Consider the following 25,303-nt stretch of genomic DNA (forward strand, 5'->3'; position numbering starts at 1 on the left):
TGTTTTTTTGTGAGCACTTTTACAACCTTAGCAACATAAATACTCTTGATGGTCTTTATGTTTTAAAATTGAGTTAATCACTGATTTCTCCAACAACAAAAGCATCTTCTTTTTTGTTGCCTGAGGGACACTTTTGTCATGCTGAGGTATGAGCATAAAGGGTTATCAGGTCAAAAATTGAAGTTTTGGTCAACAACAGAGACATTTCTTCTCTGAACAACTTGGTGGAGAATCGCACTGTTCAAGATGGGAGATGTTCTAGAAACGAGGTTTGACCATAATTACTAATAGAGGGCAGCACTTTACAATCCTGAAAAATTGCAGCATTTTTGAGGGAGAGGCATGTTTTTAAATTTTATTTTTCAATTACAGTTGACATAGTTTTAGGTGTACAACATAGTGATTAGACATTTATATATCTCATGAAGTGATCACCCCGGTTAAGTTTAGTATGCATCTGACACCATACATAATTATGACTATATTCTCTATGCTGTATTTTACATTATGTTTTAAATCTTTATATCCTCAGTGCCAGCCACACAGTAGGCACCTAATAATTACTTGAAAAATGAATTAATGAAATTCTTAACGGTGTAACCTGGTACATAATCACTATCAGTTTATTACCAGATTTCCCAAGAAAAGATATCCATGTATACAAAAACACTTTAATTTTTATGTTAAGAGACTTTAATTTTAACAAACTTATTTAAAAAGTCAACCAGTAAGTTATTTTTCTTACAGCAGGCAAACCTTATGCATTATTGCCCAAGGTCATATTCTCAAACTTACAACAGAACTGTCCATTTAAATCTCACCTGTTAAACCAGCAGGATATGAACTTGGCACCACTGAGAATGAGGAAGATGTTCCTCCAAAAGGTGTCACCCCTGAGGATCCTCCAAATGGTGTCAGGGAAAGACTGCTAAAATTAACAGATGTTCCCTTTGCTGCAGAAGACGGTGTTGCTGGAGTGTGTTCTGTTCCATAATGGCTTACACTTGTACTCACAGGTTCTGGAGTGTTTTCTGTTCTATATTTAATTGCTGGACTTTTATTCTCTTTACTTTTAATGCAGCCCATTATAAAATCTACAAAAGAAATAAGGTAAATACTTTGAGAAGCAGTTAACATAAAGGATATGTCAAAAAGATGCAATTCAAAAGTTAACTATAATCAGCATTTTTTCTCCTGCAAAAAGTAACATTAAAATAAATAAATTACATCTAAAATATAATTATTTTAACATATCAATATACAAGTTTTTAATGAGATGTTTCATATGGGTTTGTGTGCTAAATCTTAGAATCTGGTATGTATTTTAAACTTACAGTACATCTCAATTTGGGCCAGGCACAATAGCTGTATGTAGCTAGTGGCTACCATATAGGCGATAAGACACTGCCCCAATGCTTATCCAATTTGACCCCCAATCTATCCATCCAATTTCATCTCCTATTTTTTTTTCAAAAATATATTTCTATTGATTTCAGAGAAGGTGAAGGAGAGGGGGAGGGAGGGAGGGAGAAACATCAACTGGCTGCTTCCTGTACTCGCCCAGAAGGGGGATGAACTCGAAATCTGCTAAGTGCAGACTGGGAATCAAATCACCACCCTTTGGTGTATGGTACAATGCTCCAACCAACAGCTACATTGGCTAGGGCTTGAGAAGATTTTTCTATAGAGTCACGTTGGCCAGGGCTTGGGAAGATTTCTATATGAACTTTTGCCTTATTCCTTTTTCTTGGGCGGGGGAGGGGTGTGTGGAAGAGCAGGGGTGGGGCTTCCTGGCCTAATTCCCACCCTACCTCCAAATTACTGGCAATACATTTCTTTCTTCTTCCTCCTTCCTCCTTCCTTCCTTCCTTCCTTCCTTCCTTCCTTCCTTCCTTCCTTCCTTCCTTCCTTTTTTTAAATATCTTTTATTGATTTTTTACAGAGAGGAAAGGAGAGAGATAGAGAGTTAGAAACGTTGATGAGAGAGAAACATCGACCAGCTGCCTCTTGCACACCCCCTACCGGGGATGTGCCCGCAACCAATGTACATGCCCTTGACTGGAATCGAACCTGGGACCTTTCAGTCCGCAGACCAACGCTCTACCACTGAGCCAAACCAGCTTCGGCTGGCAATACATTTCTTAAAAGCAAGAATTACTCATTTCTTGTACACTATACAGCCTATCAATGTGACATGCATATAATAGGTATACTAATATTACAAAATCTGCATTTTTTCCACTTCCTAAAAAGGCAATAATGGAGATTTCATTAATTCACTAACTTTTTAAAAAAAAAAATCTTTATTGTTCAGATTATTACAGAAGTTCTTCTTTTCTCCTCCCCACCCATACCTCCCCTCCACCGGGTTCCCACCCCGCTCCCTCATCTCTCCACGATCCTTGTCCACAGGTGTGAGATCTTTGTCCAATCTCTTCCCCCTGAGAACTGTCAGTATGCTCTCTTTCCATGCCCCTGATTCTATTATATTCACCAGCTTATTCTGTTCATCAGATTTTTTATTCATTTGATTTTTAGATTCACTTGATAGATATGTATTTGTTGTCACTTTTTTGTTCATAATTTTTTTACATTTACCTTTACTTTTTTCTTCTTCTTCCTCTTCTTAAAGAATAACCTTCAGCATTTCATATAATCCAGGTTTGGTGGTGATGAACTCCTTTAGCTTTTTCTTGTCTGTGAAATTCTTTTTTTTTTTTTTTTTTTTAATATATTTTATTGATTTATTCACAGAGAGGAAGAGAGAGGGATAGAGAGTTAGAAACATCGATGAGAGAATCATTGATCAGCTGCCTCTTGCACACCCCCTACTGGGGATGTGCCCGCAACCAAGGTAAATGCCCTTGCCCGGAATCGAACCCGGGACCTTTCAGTCCGCAGGCCGATGCTCTATCCACTGAGCCAAACCGGTCCCGGCTGTGAAATTCTTTATCTGAACTTCAATTCTAAATGATAGCTTTGCTGGGTAGAGTAATCTTGATTGTAGGTTCTTGCTATTCATCACTTTGAGTATTTCTTGTCACTCTCTTCTGGCCTGCATAGTTTCTGTTGAGAAATCAGCTGACAGTTGTATGGGTACCCTCTTATATGTAACTAACTGTTTCTCTCTTGCTGCTTTTAAGATTCTCTTTGTCTTTTGCCCTTGGCATTTAAAGAAATATATATTTTATTGATTTTTTACAGAGAGGAAAGGAGAAAGATAGCTAGAAACACCAATGAGAAATATCGATTAGCTGTCCCCTGCACACCCCTTACTGGGGATGTGCCCACAAACAAGACACATGCCCTTGACCGGAATCGAACCTGGGACCCTTTAGTCTGCAGGCCGATGCTCTATCCACTGAGCCAAACTGGTTAGGGTGGCCGTTGGCATTTTAATTATGATGTGTCTTGGTGAGGTCCTCTTTCAATTACTCTTTTTGGGGTTCTATACGTTTCCTGGACTTGTAAGTCTATTTCTTTCATCAGGTAGGGGAAGTTTTCAGTCATTATTTCTTCAAATAGGTTTTCAATATCTTGCTCTCTTTGGTTACCCCCATAATTCAGATGTTGGTACATTTGAAGTTGTCCCAGAGGCTCCTTATAGTATCTTCATATTTTTGGATTCTTTTTCTTTTCGTTTTTTGCTTTTTTTAATTTAAAATCTTTGACTTGTTTCTTGGGATCCTCTGGTCTACTGTTGAATTTCTGTATAATATTCTTTCTTTCAGACAGTGTGTGCTTAATTTCTGACTGGTCCTTTTCATTTTCTTGCATTCTCATTAAGATCCTTAAAGGTCTCACTAAGTTCCTCCAAGGTTTCTAGAGGATTCTTGAGTAACCTTATAACTGTGATTTTGAACTCTATATCCAGTAGTTTGCTTTCCTCCATTTTTTTTCATTCGTGACATGTTTCTTTGTCTCTGCACATTGGCTGCTTCCCTGTGTTGACAGAGTGGCCTTGTGTGGTAGGTGTCCTATAGGGCCCAGTGCCTCAGCCTCCCCAATCACCTGAGGTGGACACTCTTGGTGCACCCCTTTGTTGGCTGTGTGCACAGACTTATTGTAGGTAAGCCTTGATTGCTGTTGGTATCACTGAGAGGAATTGACCTCCAGGCCAACTGGCTGTGAGTAGCCACTTTGTCTAAAATGGAAGAACTGCTGTGCTGGAGACACCTTATGGGACAAGACTTGCTTCAATGGGGCTTTGGTACTCACTGAGTCTGCCTCTTGAGTGTGACACTTATGGATGTGAGGAGTTGCAATCTGATATTGTCTTACACTGACCACTAGGTACACTGGCTCTCTAAGGAGGTGCAAAGTCAACCACTGGCTGGGACCATCCAGCAGGAACTACAGCAAGATCTGCAGATTTCTCCTCTTTGTTTGGGGCTTAGACGTTCTGGAGATCTCTGACCCAGCTGCAGTTTGTTAGGTTAGGCTGTGAAAGGACAGTCCTTTCATATGTAAAAGCTGCTGCACACAGCTTGGATGGGGTTATAAATGGGGTGGGGTCTCAGGGAGTCACCAGGGCAGAGCAAACAGTGATGGCTGCCAGTCTCCGTATCTCAGCATCTCCACGTCCCATGTCCCCATGCAGTAACAATGATCCCTGCGAGCACCTCTGTGAGAAAGCCACCCTCACTTTATGACCAGATGCCAGACAGTCCAGTTTATCCCCACAGGAGTCTGGGTTCCCAGAGTCTCGCTGGAAGAAACTGGAGTTCAGAGCACTCAGGAACTTAAAAACAGCGCACCTAGTTTCCAGCCCGGTTTGTGCGCCTCTGCACTTCCTACCCAGTCTCAATGCATTTTTTTCTTTCCTTCTACCGTGTTTCCCCGAAAATAAGACATCCTCCAAAAATAAGACCTAGCGCATGGAAAGATAAGACATCCCCTGAAAATAAGACCTAGTGCAACTTTGGGAGAAAAAATTAATATAAGACACTATCTTATTTTTGGGGAAACAGTGTAGTTGTAGAACGTCTACTCAGCCAGCTTTTTCCTGTGGTTCTGTATGGTAGTCGTTATGTTTTTTAGTTGTAGTTTGGGTGTGGTTGTGAGAGGCAGCATGTACAGGTGTATACCTTATGCCGCCATCTTGGTTTCTTTTCTCCTGCCAGTCTCAATGCGCTTTCTTCACCTCTCTGGTTCTAGTACTTTCACTCAGCCAGCTTTTCCGTGGTTCTTGATAAGAGTTGTTCTGTCTTTTAGTTGTAATTTTGATATGGTTGTGAGAGGCAGCAAATACAGGTGTTTAACCTATGCCGCCACCTTGGTTCTCTCTACTTCACTTATTTTTAAAAGTCATTCTTATTTTACAGATTTTCCCTTTTTTTATTTTTAAATTTCTTTATTAAGGTATCACAGAGGATCCAAGATGGCTGCTCGGGTATACACCTAGCCGCAGCAGCTCACAACAATTTCAAGGGAATACAACTAAAATGTAGAGTGGACATTGCCCAGAGCTACAGGTAGTCGACTGACTGAAAACTCTACAATAGGAAGGAGGGAGAAAACCAGAAGGAAAATCAGAGGAGCTGAAAAAAAGCCTAAGGTACGGAGACATGCTGCGCGCACGCACGCGCGCGCGCGCGGAGAGGTCGCAGCCGGAGAGGAGGAGAGGGCTGGGTGCTGCCTGGCGTTTCCTAGCAGGAAGGAAATAGAACCCCCAGCCTGGGCTGAACCCCCGAACCGGCAGCGCTGAGCCCCAAGTTATGTGCCAGACCCTGGGGACCCAGGCTCCGGCAGGGGGAGATGGGGCTGTGAGGCGGAATCCCGGCGAAAGGCGGGGCCCCCCGGAGTCGCGCGCACATGGCGCGCAGAGGACTGAATGTTGACTCTGATGCTGGATTACCCTAGCGGGAAGAAACAAAGCCTCCGGCGGCAGCTCTGAGCCTCAGTCCAGACCGCCCCGAACTCCAGGTCTGGGCCAGTCCCTGGGGACCCAGGCTCGGGCAGGGGGAGACGGAGCTGTGAGGTGGAGTCCTGGGAGCGCGGCCAAAGGCCGAGCCCCCGGAGTCGCGCACACTGTGCGCAGAGGACAGTCTGTTGACTCTGAACCTGGACTCCCCTAGTGGGAGGGAGAAAGAAAGCTCCAGACTGGAGGAACGCCAAGAGGAGCAGGAGCCCCTGCCGGACACCGGCCAGCCGGGCGCCAGCAAGGAGCCGGGCGACTGGGCCCCCAGTGGGGGGGGGGGGTGCCCCTGAGCCTTCGACTGCTGAGCGCTGGCAACGGAGCCAAGGACGGGGGCTGCTTCCTGGGCGGCGCTGACCCCGGCAACAGGCTGGAGCAGCACGGGAGCCCGCGGAGAACAAAGGGGTGCCACAGGCCAACCAGCTGAGCTCCCAGGACAAGGAGGAAGAAACCAAAGAAGTTCTCAATGTGAAGAAATCAAGTGAGAGCAAATGATAGTAAAATTACTTAAGAAAAAATACAAAGAAGATCTTGAAAAATCAAAGACTAAGTCAGAACTCAACGCACCAGCCAACATTGCAACATAAATGTGTTTTGTTTTTTTTAAAAAAAGAAAAAAAAGAGAGAAAAAAGGGACAGAATGTTGGAACAGCGGCGACCAGGCCTAGAGTGGCCAGGCACAAGGCAGTGGCAGCTGGGCCCGGAGCAGCAGTGGCCAGGCCCCAGAGCAGCAGCAGCCAGAACAAGAACATCAACGGCCAGCACTGGAGCAGCCAGACCTGGGGCAGTGGCAGCCAGGCCTGAGGCGGAGGCAGCCAAGCCCAGGGTGGCCAGTCCAGGAACACCCAGACACGGAGTGGCTGGGCCCGGAGAAGCCCGGCCCAGAGCAGCCGGGCTGGGAGCAGCCAGGCCCAGAACAGCAGTAGCCAAGCACGGAGCATCCAGGCTGGGAGCGGCCAGGCTCGGAGCAGCGGCGGCCAGGCTGGGAGTGGCCAGGCCCGGAGCAGCAGCTGCCAGGCTGGGAGCAGCCAGGTCCGGAGCAGCCGGGTCTGGTGTGGCCAGGCCCGGAGCAGCGGCTGCCAGGCTGGGAGCGGCCAGGCCCAGAGCAACAGCTGCCAGGCTGGGAGCGGCCAGGCCCGGAGCAGCCGGGTCTGGTGCGGCCAGGCCAGGAGCAGCGGCTGCCAGGCTGGGAGCGGCCAGGCCCGGAGCAGCAGCTGCCAGGCTGGGAGCGGCCAGGCCCGGAGCAGCCGGGTCTGGTGCGGCCAGGCCCGGAGCAGCGACTGCCAGGCTGGGAGCGGCCAGGCCCGGAGCAGCAGCTGCCAGGCTGGGAGCGGCCAGGCCCGGAGCAGCAGCTGCCAGGCTGGGAGCGGCCAGGCCCGGAGCAGCCGGGTCTGGTGCGGCCAGCCCAGGAGCAGTGGCTGCCAGGCTGGGAGCAGCCAGGCCCGGAGCAGCGGCTGACAGGCTGGGAGCGGCCAGGCCCGGAGCGGCCGGGACCGGAGCAACCGGTCCCAGAGCAGCCGGGTCGGGTGCGGCCAGGCCTGTAGCAGCAACAGCCAAGTCCAGAGCAACTAGGTCGGGAGCGGCAGTGACCAGACCCGGAGCAGCTGGTTGTGGAACGAACCAGAGCAACAGAGGCCAGGCCCGGAGCAGCCAGGCCCGAAACAGCTCGCTCCTCGCCTGTACCTGCCCACGGCTGCCTCTCAGACATGGCTGGAAACTTTTGCGGGAACTTGAGGGTCTGCTGAATCAAGTGATGAAGGCTTAGATCTGGATGTGTTGAGTTAGTATAGCGCTGGGGTGTTGATCTGTGAGTGCCTTGGGTGGGGCCTGGATGAGGCTGGTTGACCTATTTGAAAATGTCTTTTGTGTGAAGTGTATCATTGGGCATGTGGAGGTATTATTGATATGAGAAAATGCTAAGTAACAGATTTACTATCTGAAAAGGGATTTACTATCGGGGAAAGGGAGGGAGGAAGAGACTGAACATAAACTGTGCACCTATGGATGAGGACAATGGGGGATGGGGAGGGGGCAGAGGGTGGGGTGGGAACCTGGTGGAGGGGGGAAGAAATGAGGAACCTTTGTAATAATATGAACAATAAAGATTGATTTAAAAAAAAAAAAAAAAAAAAAAAAAAAGGTATCACATACTTGTCCTCAACCCCCCATTCCAATCCCCCACCCCTTCCCACTCATGCCCCCACCCCCTTATTGTCCTTGACCACTGGTTGGGCTCATATGTATGCACACAAGTCCTTTGGTTGATCTCTCCCTTTTATCCCCACCCTCACTTTGAGTTCCAACAGTATGACCCATGGCTCCTTATCTTTGGGTCTGTTCTTGTTCATCAGTCTATGTTGTTCACCATTTCCGCTAGATGAATGAGATCATGTCCTACTGGAAATATACTTATAAGAATCAAAAATGAGACAAGCAATAATGGTTATGCTGAAAGGTATATGAATCAGTCTGTAGTGAGTTTCTTTCTGGGCCAACAGTTCTTCTGAAACCCAATTTCAATATCAAACAGCTCCTTATGTGTATATGTCAGCAATGATATTTCAGTTCTGGATGGTGGACAAACGGTGGTAATGCAGGTCCGACCCTCTCAGGTTTGGTCCTGGGCAACCTGCAGTGATATACTGCTGCTGACTGCTGCTATGGCAAGATGTCATCGGTGTCTTCCATCTCTGGACTGCTTCTCTTTTGTCTTCATGGTTGGAGTAGATAGATACATCAATGATGAGAGAGAATCACTGATTGGCTGCCTCCTACACGCCCCAACTGGGGATCAAACCGGGAACCTATACCTATGCTCTGATCGGAAATTGAATCATGACCTCTTGGATCATAGGTCAACACTCAACTACTGAGCCACACCAGCGGGGCTATTTAATTTTTGCTGAAAGACTAAATCGCTGGATTGTAAGTTGATTCTAATTCTTTCCAATAACCTGCCAAATATTTATTTCTCTCCAAAGAGCCACGTATATAGCAAGAGTTCTAGAAATACTTGCAGATTTTCTATTTCCTAAATTATCAATTCTGTAAGTCAAATAAGTTTTTCAACTTTCTATCAAGTGATATTAGATTTTCCTATATTGTTATCAGTATAGGATACTTTGTAATAGTATATTTAGTAGTACTGAGACAAATTTGAAATGATTTTTTAAATGCATCTGCCTCAATCATTAGCTGATAACATTTTACACTGTACGGGTGTTAAAGGTATTTTGTTTTTAAAACATTTTGACAGTATTTTGACAGTGCTTTGTTTCCAAAGTACTTCAGTATTTAATTTGACCCCATAATAATCTTAATTTGTCAGAAGGAAAAGTATAGAGGTATTCCCTACATATTATATTTAATAAAGAACCTGCTTGGGTAGGGTTCAAGTCACTTGCTCAAGGAGATGAGGCTAAAAAGTAAGCACAATTAGGGAGCAGGGTTTTCTGAGTTCTATGCTGCATTATTCCCAGAAAGCCTTTAGGGAAGTCTTGCATATAACATTGTCTGTTCTTTAATAAGTTATTAAATATTAGCTCTTCAGAAAATGTTACAACATGATAACATTATTGGCAGCGGACTTTACTGCTCCACCTACAACACAAATCTAACTGAAAGCATCATCCTGTCCTTCTCCACCCTGACTGTTCTGCCTTATCAGTAGTAACAGTGATTAAAAATTCTCAGATGATTTAATATATTTCTGAACTCTTAGAAAACATTTAAATGTACTTTATTTCTATAAACTAACTCTAGCAAGCTAAATAATTGTGATTTTATATGCTGTATCCAGCAGGGAAGAAAAGGCTAGTTTGGCATTTTGCCCAGATGACTCCCATCTAAATCTTTAAGAAATTCTAGAGAAATAAATTTATAGGCTTAATTTCATAAGATACAAAATGATCACTCTCCATAGGTCACTGTACTCTATAGGCCATAAACACAGCCAATGGTTTTTCTCTTTCATTTTTAAATCCCCTCCTTTTAGCATAAAGCACAAAGGACAGGCAGAACTATGAAATAGAAAACAGAGCAGAGAGGAGGAAACAGCAGACTACTAAAGGGCGTGCACTTTGTCTTGTAAAAGCAAACAAAGAACTTAATTTTCCAAGGATAGAAAGAACAGAAAATGTGAGCAATGGAAAACTGAGTTTGCAGAACTCACTGATAGTAATTTAGTAATTTTCTATCATCTTTTTCCTTCTCTTTTCATTTTTAGATATACAAACAATTGACCCCAAAGAAAAAGTAAGCCAATTCATTCTAAATTCCTGGTGGTTCCTCAGAGTTTCTTTAATGAAATCTGGTATACGATTAGCCATATAAAGGACCTACTATAAATATGTGAAAAATTCTACAGAAAGCTTAAAAATTTATAGTTAAAAAAATCACTTACAAATTACAGAAAGCCCAAGATTTTAAAGAAATTATGAAATTCAAGCTAGAAAAGATCAATTATAAAGATCCCATGTAAAAGTTGATTACCTTTGGCCACTATAGACAATTATTAAAAACAGTGTGTTTGTAGACAGGCACTTATAAAATATTTATTAAGCATAATTTCCTCTACCATTAACTCTTGACAAAAATAATTGATTTTATACCTATCTTAAAATTCTTATCCTCTCAGATTTTCATACTCTACCTACTTTCCTTTATCAAGACTTGACCCGCAAATTACAGTAAACAATTTACTGTATTACTTTCAAGTCTTTATGTCAATTGCATGCTCCTCTGACATTGTATGGGTCTTCTTTAGGTAGAGTTTTAAACCTTAAAAACATACCATGCAACTATTTCTATAATAATGAATATATCCCCTTCTGTTTTTATAAAATTTCTTTAAGACTAAAGAGCAGAAGAAATTAGACACATTTTTTAAAATATCAATTTATAAAACTGACCCAGCACTCTTTGATTTTTCCCAAATTCCTGTGGTGTTTACTTTATTTCCATCATACTTTTACTCATTATCTTGAGTTTCAACGTATGTTTTAGTCAATAGATATAAACTTAACAGTTTAATTGTTATATAAATCAAATACACAACTCTAAACATGAAATTAAATGCAGAATATCTGGGGAGAGGAGCTTTTGGCAATAGCAACAAGCAAGGAACAATCAGGTGTGTTTCAAAAACCAAAATAAGTCACATGATGGGGAGCATGGCTGGAGATGAGTTTAGGGAAGCAAGGCAAGAAATAAATCAGTTTAATCTATTACAGCTTTCAGAGACTAGGAACCTTTCTGATTTCCGATACCTTTTGGTACAGGTATTGTATACTGTCAAACCACTAGCCTTTTCTCAGGAATTAGCAGAAGCTGTATCCTCATCTCTCATACTTAAGCTAATATTTCTAATAATAGTAATGACATTTTTTTAATGTTTTGATTGGTATCCAATAACTTAATTATAACTTATATATATTATGTATGTTTAAAACCACTATCTTTTTTCCAGTTACAAAAAAAAATTTAATTTTGAAACAATATTAGATGTACAAAAGTTATGAACATTTTTTTTAAAACACTGTAGTCCTTTTAAGCTTATATTTTGCTATCTAATATCCTTTCTCAAGTAAGATGCTATATTACTATATGAAGTAAATAGTTTATTGTGGTTTTGTTAGAGTTTAATACAAAATCTTAAAATGTTTGCTTCAAAATGTAATTGCCAAATATGTTAAAAGATATCTTTATTTTAATTTTTAACTTCAATTAAGAAAATTCTGTCCTGTCATTAATAATTTTAAAAGGCTTTGGGTTTGGTATACAGGAGGTAGTTAAATGTTTATTATTTAACTAGAGGCCGGTGCATGAAATTCGTGCGGGGGGGGGTGGGGGGGATGAGGAGGAGGTGTGCCCCCTCAGCCCAGAGCCTGCACCCTCTCCAATCTGGGACCCCTCGGGGGATGTCTGACTGCCAGTTTAGGCCTGATCCCAGCAGATATCCCTCTCACAATCTGGGACCACTGGCTTCTAACTGCCCACCCCCCGTGCCAGCCTGGTCACCCCTAATTGCCCCCCTGCCGGCCTAGTTACCCCCACTGCCCCTGTCGGCTTGGTCGTCCTAAACTGTGACCCCCGCCAGCCTGGTTGCCCTTGTATTATATTTTCTCTAGGAGTAATGGTTCAGTATTCACTAATTCAGTATTCAGTGATTTGCTAACATAACTATTGCAAACAAAGAGAATTGACTATAAGTGAATATTTTTTATATAAAAGATTCTTATAAGTGAAGTCAAAGTTTACTTTTTGAAAACTGTGATTTTCACTGTCACCTTTCACTCTAATAATAAATTTTTAAAGAAAAGTTTAAAATGTACTTTAAAAAAATAGATTTTATTGATTTTTTACAGAGAGGGATAGAGTTAGAAACATCAATGAGAGAGAGACATCGATCAGCTGCCTCTTGCATACCCCCCACTGGGGATGTGCCCGCAAACAAGACACATGCCCTTGACTGGAATTGAACCTGGGACCTATTGGTCCGCAGGCCGACGCTCTATTCACTGAGCCAAACTGGTTTTGGCTAAAATGTACTTTTTATTACTATTTTTTTTTAATTTATTTATTTTTTTAATATATTTTTTTAATTAAATTATTATTTTTGTACATATACCAATGCCCCCCCTTCCATACATACCCTCCCTCCCCAGAGTTTTGTGTCCATTGGTTGTACTTATATGCATGTATACAAGTCCTTCGGTTGATCTCTTATCTCCCCCAGATCTCCCCAACCTCCCCGCTGTAATTTGACAGTCTGCTTGTTGCTTTACTGTCTCTATATCTATCTTTTGGTTCTTCAGTTTATAATGTTCTTTATCATCCATTAAATGTTTTCAAAAGTATAGCATTTGGTTCAATTTTTAATTATACCTTTAATAAATTAATAAAACCCCTAACAATTTCTATACCATTTTTGCATTTTTAAGTGAATTAAAATTAATTCAAGTGAATTATTATTATATATTGTTTTGTCCCAAATAGAAAACTATGAATTTGCTAACATATTTAGTTATCAATTACTAAAACAAAAATCAATGTGAGCAAATAGAGGACAAGTAGTTAAGACATTCATGTTTCATATACCTAATGTGTACATTCACTACATTTCAAATGAATAAGGAAAAGAACCAAAACTCTTTGCTCAATGGTTAGAGCATCACTCCTTGCACCAAAGGGTCAAGAGTTCCTGGCAAGGGCACACACCTAAGTAGCAGGTTTGACTCCTGGCCCTGGTTGGTGCATGTGTAGGGAGGCAACCAATCAATGTGTCTCTCTCACACCCATGTTTATCTCTCTCTTTCCATCCCTCCCAGTGGGAAAAAGATATCACATGACCTCACTCATTTGTGGAATATAATGAATAACATACACTGATGAACAAAAATAGATCCAGAGACATAGAAGCATCTAACCATCAAACGTCAAAAGGAAGGCAGGGGAGGGTGTGTGTGTGTGAGGGGGGGGGGGGAGGGGGGTAAGAGATCAATCAAAGGACTTGTATCTACACATATGAGCATGACCAATGGACACAGACAATTGGGGGTTGGGGCATGTGCTGGGGGGCAAGAGCGGGCGGGGAGAGGTCAATGGGGAGAAAAGAAGATATATGTAAAACTTTCAATAATAAAGAATTTTTTAAAAAATCGAAGGAAAAATATCCCCAGGTAAGAATTAACAACAAAAAAGAAGTAATTAAACACAAGGTAATACACCAAGAATTAGTCTGAATAAACATGTAGGGTAAAATAACTAACTGAATTATAATCTAGTAAAAATACATTTCTTTTAATGACAATAACTACAAAAATAGCTAACACTGAACAGTTAAATGGGATAGCCACTGTGTTTAGCACTTAAAATGGTTCATTTCACCCTGGCTGGTTTGGCTCCATGGATAGAGCATCAGCCTGTGGACTGAAGGGTCCCAGGTTCGATTCTGATTAAGGGTACATGCCCAGGTTGTGGGCTCAATCCCCAGTATTGGGCATGCAACAGGCAGAGGATTAATGATTCTCTCTCATTGATGTTTCTATCTCTCTCTCCCTCTCTCTTCCTCTCTAAAATCAATAAAAATATTTTTTAAAAATGAATAATTTTATTAAATTCTCAAAATACTCTGAAAAGCAATTACTTTTTCCTCATATACAGAAGCAAGACCTGATACACAGAGGTTTAATTTGTCCAAGGTGAGACAGTTGAGACTTCAGAGATCCAACGGTTTATGACTGTGTCAAACTGAACACCTTTAAACCTTCGAGTTATGGAAATATATCTCTACAGTAGCCTGAGATATTTATTAAAGATGAAATACCTGGCTTTCAGTCCAAGGCACACTAAATTAGAATTTCTGGAGGTGGGACTTAAAGAGGATATACTTTAACGGACATCCCAGGGGATGAGCAGCCACAGTGAAGTTTGAGAGTTATCACTTTTAAGTATATATGATTGACCCCTTATTTCTATGCTCAATACATACCTATTAACTACACCAGAAAACATCTTGCCTTCTCTATCTTTTCTTGATTCACATTATCAGCTACTCTGGAATGCCCATTTTATTTATTCTTCAAATCCTACTCAAATCCCACCCCCACCAAGCTTTTCCCAAATGTGCATTTCTCTCTTCTCTTGATCTGCCACTGAACTTTAAACCTCCAATACAGTATTTCTTCAGGTTATCTAAGGAAGCAGTATACTTAATTGATAAGCAGGATAGGACAGAGTTTCCTTTTTATCTTCCAAAAAGCTTAATTAACATAGTGCCTTGACTTGAGTAGATATAATTTTTTAAAGGTTGAATTCAAGAATTGAATTATGAATCCTTTTATCCATCAATGGGTAGGATTTGACCCAAAAGATAAATATTAATCAACAAATTAACATATGAATCTGGCTTTAAAGGTCTTTGCCAACCTTTTGCAGACTCAATAAACAGTCAATGGCAGAACTGTTCGAGTGATGTGTGCAGGAGTTGTATTGTAGATAGTCTATGTGGGATAATAATGCTACAAAATCAAGCTAGAATGCCCACTAGAAAACAATGCTCCAGCTTATTAGAGTGGACAAAGGGTACATTCTTAGGTACAACTAAAAGAACAAAATAAAAAAAATCAAAGGAAGCCAAGAAGAAAAGCTTCTAAGGTGGTGAAGGAAATAACTGTCAATGGAATGTAGCACAGTGACAACAGTAGCAAACAAAATTTTCATTTGGAGCTTTAGATGAGGCTCTTTATCCAAAGAGTACAAATTTCATGTAACAATAAGATTTATAGGAACACACCATATGGAAGAATCCTACTGTTCCCTCCAGAGGAAGTGAAGGCTGGTGAGTCTCTACCAAGGTGTAGGAAATTCCATCCTACTGACAGGGCAAATTAGCAAGGGTGCTCTCTTCTCGCAGCATGGGTCAAAATGTGATGGAGGACCATTAGCTAATGCAGACTTTTCATTTATTTTTACTGACTCATCTAAGAATAAATGATGTAATTAGAAATGAAAACAATATTGTAAAGAAGTTTGAGTCAGAAAACTCAGATTTGAGCATGGGGTTTGGGGAGCTGACTATATACAAACAGATTGTATAGACAACTTACAAAGCCCAAAAGAATAGCACTTGCTACAGTTTAGTGTAATAATCCATCTTTTGCATGCTCCTTTGTTTTTAATTAAATGTGAACCAAAAAAACAAAACAACAAAAACTGGTAAAACATCTGAACACTGTCTCTGTCCATCTAGAATTAACATCTTATTTTATAAAAAGATAAATAATGCTTTGTAATTAGTATATCAATTTTCCATTATAGACTCAACCTACAAAAGGAAAGCATTTGCTAGAGTTTAGGTAGTATAATAATCCATCCTTTTCACTTCATATAAGACCTGACTTTGACACCTATTAGGAAATATGCACCAGAAAGCTACTTCCACTAAAAGAAAAGTTTAAGTGGTTGAAAATTCTCAGCTCCAATACAAATGTACGGTTTAAGGGAGAAGGAAAAAGATAAGGAATGCCCCTTTCTATCATTGCTCCTTATTCCCAAGGAAGCTGTCTTCCAGGGAACAGGCTTATTGTCAATTAGCCTTAGATTCAAATTCAGTTCTATCCAATCATTTAGTCATATGACACTGGCAAATTACATATACTTTCTGATCCTGTCTCCTCATGTATAATTAAATACCTACCTCATCCACAATTTTTCTGTGTATTTTGGAAAAGCATTTCAAAGATTTAAATTAACTTGATAATGCACATGAATGTGTACCATAACACCAGTCACAGAACAGGCTTTTTCCAAACTTGACCAATGCCTAAGAGAAGGAGTGTTTTGGGTGAAAAATAGAAAGGACACAACAGGGAAAATGACAAACTCCACATAGAGTCCTTCCCTCTTTTCCCCAAACCCTTCTCTACTCTCCTCATTTTTGTTTCTCATTCCTCATCTTTTGAAGCTTTCCCATTCTTCACACGGTCCTATAGGGTTAGAGTAGAAAGCAGGTAGGATAAACTAGGGAAGCTCTGTACTTCAGCTGAACAGTAAGGCCTCATTGGGAGAGTCCTAGTATCCCAAAGTGGAATTCATAACAGAGTGGTTTCTAGAGTGAGGCGCTAGGAAGGTGAGGAGGTATGGTGATTGGAAAGGCTATGGATTTATCCACTTTATAATCATATCATCTATTTAGGAGGCCAAATATTTCATCTATTCAAGAGCTCAGTAGGTTAAAACAAACAAACAAACAAACAAAAAACAAAAAAAACCAACACGAAACCTGAAAATCAGAACACATTTACCACTGAAACTGTTATACCTGTTAGTTGTTTTTTTTTTTTTTTAATGTTTTTAAAAAGAGAGAAAAATATCAATGATGGGAGAGAACCATTGATCAGCTGCCTCCTGCATGCCCCCTGCTGGGGATTGAGTTCACAACCCCAGCATGTGCCCTCACCAGGAATTGAACTGTGATCTGGTTCATGGGTCAACAACACTCAACCACTGAGCCAAACCATTAGGTTTTTATAGGTAAACTCGAATAAGCTGCCTGGAAATCTAACCTAAAAAGCTAACCTTTCAGAAAAGACTTTTCTGGGGAAATTTTTTGATTTTCAACTAAATGCCTAACAAACTTTGGGAACACAATCTGTTTGTTTTTAGAAAGTTATTTTGCAAACCTTAAAAAAAGCTAACTATTTTGAAATACCCCATGCCTATCTTGTTTTATTTTTTAAAAATATATTTTATTGATTTTTTACAGAGAGGAAGAGAGAGGGATAGAGAGTTAGAAACATCAATGGGAGAGAAACATCCATCAGCTGCCTCTTGCACACCCCCTACTGGGGGATGTGCCTGCAACCAAGGTACATGCCCTTGACTGGAATTGAACCTGGGACCTTTCAGTCCGCAGGCCAAACCAGTTTCAGCCTATTTTGTTTTATTTTTTATTATTTTTTAAAATATATTTTATTGATTTTATACAGAGAAGAAGGGAGAAAAATAGTTAGAAACATCGATGAGAGAGAGTCATCGATCAGCCGCCTCTTGCACACCCCTTACTGGGGATATGCCCGCAACCAAGGTACATGCCCTTGACCAGAATCGAACCCGGGACCCTTCAGTCCCCAAGCCGACGCTCTATCCATTGAGCCAAACCGGTTTCGGCGTTTCAGCCTATTTTGTTTTAAATATTAACTACACATTAAAGAAAAATATCTAGAACAATTACTTTTTGTCAATTAAAAAAAATTAAATGTGTTAATGTGGCTATTTTCCTGATAAATTGTGGCAAAGCTGTCATCCAAATAATCATGATTACTGTTAAGTGACATCACAACTATCTGCATTAATGAATAATTAAGTCCTTACTTTTCTAATATTACTGCAAAAGTAATTGGAAATGGTTTTTAAAAGCCTTTCTTGCAAATGTGTCTTCTTATATTAAAACTTCTAAATAGGTGTTGTGGAGCTTGTGTTATGTGAGCCACAAATACCTGTAATGAACTTTAATATCTAGAAGAACATCAAATGAAGTCTTTCTGCCCTGGCCAAGTAGTTCAGTTGGTTGGAGTGTCATCCCAATACACCAACTGGTTGCAGGTTCACTCTCTGGTCAGGGTACATAGAAAAAAACAACCAATGAATGCATAAATGGGGGACCAACAAATTGATGTTTCTCTCTGTCTCCCTTCCTTTCTTCTAAAAAAATTAATTCTTTCTGCCTAGAGAATTAAATCAGTTTACTTGAGGCTACACCTATATAGTATAAAGGGATTTATTAAGAATTCAGAGGAATCACCAACTAATATGAAAGAGAAGTATTGCAAGGGACTGTCATACTAAAAAATCTCCAATCTACAAAATTTATAACAGTCCCATAACCATAGCCAGTTCTGCCCAACTGTGAATTCTAAAAGGCAACAGTTATCTGTAATTCTTTTCATAACATCAAAACTAGCATAGTGTTTGTCACACTACATGTTTAATAAATGTCCAACTTAATGAATTATGTAATTCTATATTTGCCTGAGAAAGTTCAATGCCAATTCTACATGTCAGGTTTTCACCACCTTTACCTACCTGTTATATCAAATTCTAGATTCTAAAACATTTTCTTAAATTTTTTTATCAATACAAAATCTTCAACTGTACTAGAACCACACATTTACGTAAGGCCGAAAAGATAACAGAAACCATCCGACCTAACTACCTCCTGTTTCAAGTGGTGAAACTGAGGCCTATGGAATATACTGAATGGACAAAGGCCTCTCAGCTCTTCACTGTCAGAAGTGGAATTAAAATACAGATGGTTTTTCTACCTTCTACCTTTTTAAAAAATATTTTTTTATTGATTTCAGAGAAGTGGAGAAACATCAATGATGAGAGAGAATCATTGATTGACTGCCTCCTGCACGCCCCCTAGTGGGGACCGAGCCCACAATCTGAGCATGTGCCCTCGACCAGAACTGAACCCAGGACCCTTAAATCTGCAGGCCGGTGCTCTATATACTGAGCCAAACCAGCTAGTGCTACCTTTTAGTCTTTTTCTTATTACACTTACAGTTGCCTTCTCTGCTCCTTTTCAAATGCCTATTACTTTTAAAGTATCCTTATCCATAAAATATGAACTGCATCAGAATAAAACTAAGAAATCTATAAATTTCCTATGGAACAATTATAAGTATTAACTTATGCAGCAAAAGTCACCAACTCCTGGCCAGCTGGCTTGGTTGGTTAGAGCATTGTCCCAATCCTTGGTCAGAATAATACCCCACCACAGACACACACTTACAAGAATCAATCAATGAATGCATAAATAAGTGGAACAACAAGTCAATGATTCCCTTTCCTTCCCTCTCTGAAATCAATAAAAATATATTTAATATATAAATCTTATTAAAATGAGCCTTAAATTTACATTTGCAAGTGTTTAAACAGTTCTAGAAAATCTTTTTCTAGAACAAAACTTTGAAGGTAAAAAATAAATATATATATATATATATATATATATATATGACATCACAAAAGAATTTAACATTAGCTTATAAAAAAGCACCAAGATAGTTTTAGAAAATTTTAGTAGAGGTGTTGTGTGTGGAAGAAGTCATATAGCAGAACCAGATTTCTGTATACAACTAAAAAATTAAGTATTTTTTCTACTAAGGACTCTTCTTAAAGACTCATATAAAAGAATTCTTTGCCACAGTGAGCACTAGGTACAATATATCAGTTATAGAAAGAAAAAAATAATAATGCAAGGAGAAATGCACTTTTACATCGGAGTTTTGTAGGAGCACAAAGAAGGGGATCAATACACCAATGTCTTGCTAAGTATCGGGTCTAGTAATAATTAATGTCGTTTTTAAACATTCGTTTAAAATCTAGCTTGGCGTTGACTTGTATTGACATAACCTTTAAACACGTGGTATCTACAGAACGGTGAAGTGCAATTAACAAGTTTTGCTTGAAAAAGTTTGTGTTTGGTTTGGTTTTTGTTGCAAAACTAGGGCTAAGAAGATGGCAGATGAAGAGCATATTCGGCACTGCATGCTTTACGAGTTCCAATTAGGAAGAAAAGCAAGTGAGGCTGCAAAAAACATCTGTAGTGCTCTTGGTCAAGATGCAGTTAGCGCCAGACCTAATATGTGCCATAATGACAATGTATACCTGTTAATGTTCAACTGCAGTCTTCTATACCTCTTCCTTCCTTTTGGTTATACAAGTTTGAGTGCTATTTCTCCCAATACTCTCTATCCCCCATCCAAAATTAACCAGAACCCTGAACTACCAAGTTTCAAAGCCAGGATTCATATAAGGAATTGTCTTTGTAGATTTTCCAACAGTAAAAGAGAGGACAAGATACTCCAGCTCTTTCTTGGTATGTTTATAAACTTAACATTTCAGAAGCAGCAAACATTGTGTATGGTACATTCCAGCCTGTGGCTTGTACATTTAGATGTTACTGATGTCCATCTTCTCATATCCCATAAGTAAAAGAATAACAGGAAATAGAATCTAGGGTTTCTCCTTGCAAAGTTCAGACTGCAGGGGATATGCAGTTCTAGATCTCTTTAAAGTCGTCTACTTCCTGGGAAAAAGTAGGGAATCCAATAAATTCTCCTGCCACCCTCAAACAATAGTAACAGTTGCAGCATTTCTGAGAGCTTAAAGCAGCTTAAAGCAGAATGGAGTAAGTATATGATATATGCCTCATATATACACTCAAACAAGGGAAACTGAAGTGCAATGCTATCCCAGGCATAGAGTCTTAAACTCCGTCCTACAATACCTCACTGGAACATCATCCTGTATTCTGAAATTACTCTTTCCTGGAGTGAGCTTCATGATCTTAAAAGTAACACCAGGTTAACCCAATCCAGACCAGGATATGTTGCCATCAAGCCGGCTAGTTCCAAAACAGTAGTAGTGCTACTGCAGCCAATGATTCCTTGGAATACAGACATGTTAAAATTACACTGGCAGCAGCGTTGGCTCTTCTCTCTCACCCTCTGCTGTTACTACACCTCCTTTTGCTAAATCTGCCTCTGAGTTTAGACAGGAGCGGGATGGTTCATAATCACCCAGCAGCTGCAGCTGAGCAATCCTCGGCTAATTGTGGCGCTGCAGCAGCTGAGAGGAAGAAAAGCGGTATACATACCTCGCCACAGAAACACACGAACTGCCGCACACACCACCAATAAGATAACAAAATACTTTAATCGGAACAGATTATTTCCTTAAAGAAAAACAGTTATATCTTGCTAGAGGAACTTGTATTTGTACTATAGACCTATTTAAATGTGAACTGAAGGTGACCTAAGCCATGAGGGTTAACAATGGAAGATCTTGACTAAAACTTCCTGTAAATATTCATGTAACAAAGCCAGTACCACAAACATCACCTTCATAACATGACTGAAAGTTCCTGTGCTATAAGAATCTGGCACAGATATGATCCCTTCTTTCACTCTACATTACAAAATGCCAACAATTAAAAGCTATCAACAACTAAAACAGCAAGCCCTACATAAAACAAGAAAAGTAGCCTAATGCAACAATTCTCAGCATTTTTAAAAAAATATATTTTATTGATTTCTTACAGAGAGGGAGAGAGGAATAGAGAGTTAGAAACATCGATGAGAGAGAGACTTTGATCAGCTGCCTCTTGCACACCTCCTACTGGAGATGTGCCGGCAACCAAGGTACATGCCCTTGACCGGAATCGAACCTGGGACCTTTCAGTCCGCAGACTGATGCTCTATCCACTGAGCCAAACCGGTTTTGGCGATTCTCAGCATTTTTTAAACTCCAATGCCATATTGTAATTTGCTTTCTTTTGAAACAAAACATATTCCTTTAGGCATTATGACACATCTTCATTTAACTTAAGTAAATACATATTTTATGCTCAAAATTTCATGACATCCTTACGAGTATCAAAACTGGTAAGAATATCAAAACTGATCTAGAAGTATTACTATGCCAGAAAACTGAATATGAATAACAGTCAAGACTTTACTTTGATGTCATAGTTAATTCTGAGTTTTAACTGTTGTTATATAAATTTTTTGTAAAATAAAGTGTATTTAATACTTATTGATCCAACAGTATCTATTAATTTAATAAAAGTATTTTGATACCTACTAATTGTCACATATAAAAGCTGAAGAGGGATTAAAGTTAGTAAAAACTTGGTGTCTTCTCTCAAAATATTAACATGTTGTTTATATGCCAAAGAAGTTGCATGCTCTAGCTGGATATAATTTTTATTTAATAAGTCTAAACCTGTTTGCAAAGGACAATTTAAGAGTATTCTAAAATCAGTCACCAAATGTTAAGTAACTTATTTAAATATCTTACACACAGGCTTCTTTAAAAAAGAAAAACAGTTTTATGTAAACTACAACACAGATACAGAAAAGCACACAAAACAAATGTATGGCTTAATGATTTATACTAAAGCCAACACCCTTGCAAACACCACCAGTTAAAAGAACTTTGCCACCACTTAAGCTGGGTCTCCAATCACAACTTCCTCCTTTCTCCCATACCTTTACTTCTGGAGAAATCCCTTCCTCGCAGGTTTTAAAAAACACATATAGATTTATCACCCAAGTTGGTATTCCTAGGCAAAGTTTAGTATTGTTCTTTTAAATGTTTATACTAGTATAATTAAGCTTCTTTTTAGCATAATGCTAGTAGAAACTAATGTCTACACTGAACATGAGATTGAGAGTTAAATCTCATTTTTTATTAAAAAAATTATTCACATTAATAAAATACCATCTAAAAAGACACAGCATTAACCTTTGTATGAACAAGTCTTACACCAGGGGCTGGTAAATTTCTCTTATACTGGGTCATTGCTAGCCATTTAGAATATTTATTCTTCTAACACTACATACCACAAAGGAAATTTATTTGCACGGACACTGACTTTTGTTTGTTCTTTTGTTTTTGGTGATGAAACCAGGGAGCAAACCGGGGATGCCCAGTCATTGATTTTGTAGCTTGAGAATTTCCGGAATTAAAAAAAAAAACCCAAAACTGAAACCATGTATTAACATTATACTTCAGTCATAAGACAAATTCCACCTATCCCAGGAAGATAGGTCTAAGCTGTAATTTCACTTTCGGTTGAACAGAAAGGATTCAATTTTGTGGTTTATGAAGTCAGCAAGAACATACTGCAAAATTAAAGCTAATATGACATTAGGGTGGCTATGGCAGACTACATACTTTAAGAGCCCTTTTACCTTTATTTTCCCGAAAACACAGATACGAACAGTCTCGTATCCAGATTCAGATAAAAGGCAAATGGGTTTGTTTGTTTGTTTCAAACTTAGGACCCTAGGAATTGTCAACCAGCATTCAAAGTCTCCATTGAGGTTTAGCTAATGTCCAAAAGTTAAAATGTGATTAAATTTCCTTTTCTTAAATGTCAACTCTGGCAGGGATCTCTCATTCAAACAAAGCAAGTGTATGGCTTAGTGAAAAACAACTTGCTTACAAAACAGTATATGAAAATCACATACGATGTATACAAGATCCTTGGCTTCTAGCATAAGGCGCTCCCTCATTACCTGTCCATTCAAAATGCTTCCTGTCCACTGCGTGCCTAGTACTGCAGCTAGTTAAGATATTAAACTCACCATGCTGGCCTTAAATGCATAGCTAAGCGTACACACCTAGTAATACTTCCCTCAATGTGTAATTTAACCTTAGACATTTAGCTAGATGGTTTAAATACCCGTAGAGTGATCAAGACACCGTTAGTACTGCGACCTTAAAGTTACAACACACGAATACACTACAATCATATATGTGCACATGTGAAAGCATGTATGTGCACACACACCGGTGGGACATACAGACATCACAGACCGCATGAACATAAAAGTTGTGACTCCACCAGAGAATTTTCATTCCTTTAAATTTATAAACTGTCAGTGCATTATCCCAAGCCTGTTTCAATTCATTACGCAGGAAATAAGTCCACCAGATCCAAACGACGCTGTATCTCATTCAACCACAACACAAAATTAAATGTGCAGTCCCTGCACATCGGGCTTGATTTTCTAAAGAGCTTCTTAAAACAACGCCGCCCTACTCTCTCCCCCTTCCTCCCCCCAAATAAAGCAAAAAGCTGGAAGCAATTACCAAGAAGGAAAACACACGTTAAAACAGCATTTTCTGTTAACATGTGGACAGAGGGGACAGGCAGGAGCCTGCCCAAGTGGATGCTGAATGGCAATAGTTCCCAACCCCATCCCCGCACACAACAAAGGGAAACTTTAACATGTTGTGGTTTTCAATCAAACCGAGGGGAGAGCGAGAGGCTCCCCGCTGGCGCCCCACGCACACACCCCCTCGTCGGCTCGGCCCTCCCGGCACAGCTGCCGCCGGCGGGGCCAGCCCTGGGCCCCCGGCCTCGGGGCCGCTCCCCACGGGGCTCACCTCGCCTCGCCTCGCCGGGCGGCCCACCCGCCCCTACGGACGCGGGGTCCGAGCGCGCCCGGCACCTTCGGGCGGACCCGGGTGGGAACGGGACGGGCTGGCCGGGGCGGAGAGCGGGCGGGGGGCGAGCAGGTAGCGCCGGGAAGGAGACACGCCCGCCGGACAGGCCGGGCCGGGGGAGGGGAGAAGTTTCCCCACAACTTCCCGACTCGGAGCCGGAGCCGGAGCCGGAGCCGGAGCCGGAGCCGGCGGGGGCGGGGGCGGGAGCGGGAGCGGCGGCGCCTCCGGGCGCGGGCGGGCGGGCGAGCGCCGGGCCTACGCCGTGCCGGGCCGGGGTCGGCGCCTCCGCCCGCGGGGCCTCGGCCGGTGCTTACCTGCCCTCCGGTCGTGCTCGCATGGGCCGCTGCTCCGGGGGCTCCGGCGGTGGGGAGGGGGCGGCGGGCGGAGGCGAGGCCCGCGGGGCCCTCTTCCCTCCTTCCACCTCCTCGTCCCGGCGCCCGGCGGCGGCGGCGGCGACGGCAGCAGCGACGACAGCACGGCCGACCCCAGACTTGTTACTTCGGGAGGAGGGAATTCCCGGGCCCCCGCCCCTCGCCGTCCCGCTCCATCTCCGCTCCCGGCGCCGCCCCCCGGGCCTCGGCGGGGGCGGGGCGGGGGCTGCAGCCACCCGCGCGCGGCCGCCCGCCCGCCCTCCCGCGACCGGAACTCGCGCCGCCCCCACCGGGCCCCCGCGGCCCCTGCCTTCCGGCGCCGGCGCGGAGCCCCGCGAGGCCGCGGACCTGCCCCGCCGCGGGCCTCCCGTGCGGGCGGGCGGCGGCGGGCCGGAGAGTCCCGGATCCCGGCCCAACATGGCGGCGGGGTCCGAGGCGGCTTCCCGCGGGGGGCGTGGAGGGGAGGCTGGGCGCACGCGGAGAGAAGAGCCGG

The 25,303-nt window shown here is 41.6% G+C and overlaps 1 protein-coding gene across 1 annotated transcript in view; it reads right to left on the bottom strand.

Annotated features, from left to right (window-relative positions):
• YES1 (YES proto-oncogene 1, Src family tyrosine kinase) overlaps positions 1–25,075 on the bottom strand; it is a 49,977-nt gene extending 24,902 nt beyond the window's left edge. Inside the window, exons 1-2 of the mRNA XM_084888113.1 lie at positions 24,754–25,075; positions 822–1,094 (exon numbers count right to left, since the gene is read on the bottom strand). Coding sequence (XP_084744239.1) covers positions 822–1,086 — 265 coding nt within the window. The 5' untranslated portion in view covers positions 1,087–1,094; positions 24,754–25,075. The remainder of the gene's footprint in view (positions 1–821; positions 1,095–24,753) is intronic.
• Positions 25,076–25,303: the final 228 nt, after the last annotated feature.

Source organism: Pipistrellus hanaki, assembly GCF_964339955.1.
Source record: "Pipistrellus hanaki genome assembly, chromosome: 6".
In the NCBI taxonomy this organism is placed as follows: domain Eukaryota; kingdom Metazoa; phylum Chordata; class Mammalia; order Chiroptera; family Vespertilionidae; genus Pipistrellus; species Pipistrellus hanaki.